Source organism: Quercus lobata, chromosome 6 (assembly GCF_001633185.2).
Source record: "Quercus lobata isolate SW786 chromosome 6, ValleyOak3.0 Primary Assembly, whole genome shotgun sequence".
In the NCBI taxonomy this organism is placed as follows: domain Eukaryota; kingdom Viridiplantae; phylum Streptophyta; class Magnoliopsida; order Fagales; family Fagaceae; genus Quercus; species Quercus lobata.
In genome coordinates, this window is record NC_044909.1 from 47,861,609 (window position 1) to 47,863,765 (window position 2,157).

At 37.1% G+C, this 2,157-nt stretch overlaps 1 protein-coding gene across 1 annotated transcript; it reads left to right on the forward strand.

The window, feature by feature from the left end:
• Nucleotides 1–996: 996 nt before the first annotated feature.
• Nucleotides 997–1,816, forward strand: LOC115950401 (protein MIZU-KUSSEI 1-like). The gene has a single exon (XM_031067606.1). The coding sequence runs from the start codon at nucleotides 997–999 to the stop codon at nucleotides 1,717–1,719; it is 723 nt and encodes a 240-aa protein (XP_030923466.1). The 3' UTR covers nucleotides 1,720–1,816.
• Nucleotides 1,817–2,157: the final 341 nt, after the last annotated feature.

Consider the following 2,157-nt stretch of genomic DNA (forward strand, 5'->3'; position numbering starts at 1 on the left):
ATTCAATTCCATTTCATTCCTTTAATGATCATTCCATTCCATTCCTTTATAAACTCCCAAACGGACCCTTAGAGCTCTCCAGTCTCCACCTCTTCTCACCATCATTCTCTCTCTCTATTTCTCCTCAACGCTTCTGCTCTATTGGTTTCTGGGTTTGACGTTTTGGGAAGGTTCTGTCTCTCGCATATACCCACAGTTATTGGTTTTGGCATTGATTTTTTGCTTGATTCTCGTTCCTCGTCTCTGCGAATCAACTGGGTCTTCCTACCACTCTCTTTCCTCAGGTAAATGACTCATTCTTTTTCCCTCTTTTGCTAGTTTGGCTTCAAAAGAAAAATCTTTTCTGTGGGTATCTGGGTTTGATGTTTTGGGAGGATTCTGTTGATAATTAGCTTTTGTTTCCTTTTCTTGACTAAATTTGTCAACTGGTGAGTTTTTTGTTTTTTGCATGTTGTTTTCTTGTGTTGTCTTGTTGAATTTATCGTCTGGGTGTGTGTTAGATTTTGATTTTAGAGTTTGAATTCAGCTAGGTATGTGTCAAATTTGGTTTTTGATTGAATTTTATCTAATAAAATTTCTATCTCTATCTGGAAAAAAAAAAAAAAAAAAAAGATACAAACTAATCAATAAATTTTTTTTATTGATTAGTTTTTTCTTTTTTAAGATTGGTTAGTTTTTACGTTAAAATGTTTTGAATTAAAAAAAAAAAAAATTAAATGGGTTTCGGGTTTCAGGTAGAGTATGGATATCCATGGATAATATATTCGAATAAGATTTGAATATGGATATTAAGGGGTATTGATAATCGGGTATCCATAGGTAAATTTTTCGGGTCAAGTATGGGTAAATCGATCTATATTCTACTCATGGCCATCATGAAAGGACACATGCATGTCATGAAACAAGCGCAACTCACTTTCACTATATAATCCTATACCATCTGCTAACTACTCACGAAGTCACACCCTTGAACCTTCCTTTAATTTAAGGTACACCATGTCCCACCCAACAATTGGTGGTGCCACTGCCACCAACATAGCCAATGGTGTCACCACCGTGGACTGCCAGAAGCAAGTCCGGTCATGGAGGCTTCTACGCTCTCTCATGGAGCTCCTTATCCCTAGCTGCAACTGCACCTTTATAGAAGAACAAGACCAAGATATCAAACAAGAAAACTTCGTCCAAAACTACAATAATAATCCACACCCAACCTTCACTTCTTCTTCCACAATCATCATTGGCACCATATTTGGCTATCGCCGTGGGAAAGTTAGCCTTTGCATACAAACCAACTCCAACTCCTCCAACCCAATTCTCCTCCTAGAATTGGCTGTTCCCACAACAACTTTAGCTAGAGAAATGCAAGGAGGTATTCTTCGAATTGCGCTGGAGTGTGCCACACCAACATATTTTACGGGTTCTTGCTCTCTTTTGTCCATGCCAGTGTGGACTATGTACTGTAATGGGAGGAAAGTTGGGTACGCAATTAAGAGACAGCCTTGCAAGTCTGATTTGGATGCACTTAGGCTAATGAGTGAGGTTGTTGTGGGTGCTGGCATGATTAATGGGAAGGAGCTTAATTGCGAAGATGAGCTACTGTACCTTAGGTCCAACTTTGAGAGAGTTTGTGGGTCAGCTAATTCTGAGTCCTTTCATTTGATTGATCCAGATGGAAGCATTGGACAGGAGCTAAGTATTTTCCTTTTTCGCTCAAGCTGACCTATTCTTAATTAGCTAGCCCATTAAATTGATAACTCCAAGTTTTATGGAGATGGTTTATGATCGATCCAGCTTTATTATTACCCTCACCTTTTTAAGCCTAAAAATTGTACCAATTTTTATTGGCTTTTGTAGTTCGAAAAATGTCAGAAGTTTGAAGAGAACGTTCAGCTATGAAGCCTTCTACTTCTCTATTTTTTAATCTCCTCTATAGCTTAAAATGAGTACTTCACGTTTGTTTTTGGTGCCTCGTGGTTTCCTCGTTTATTTTTCTATCACAAAAGTTTTTAATGGGATTACGTCTCTAGGATTTGAATACCTGATAGAGTAATGTTTAAATAATTAAATTTAGATTAAATTTTTAGAAGAATTGATAAATTATCATTGATATTAGAGGATGTGATTTTGAGTGTTAACCTTGTCTCTATTCTACTTTTG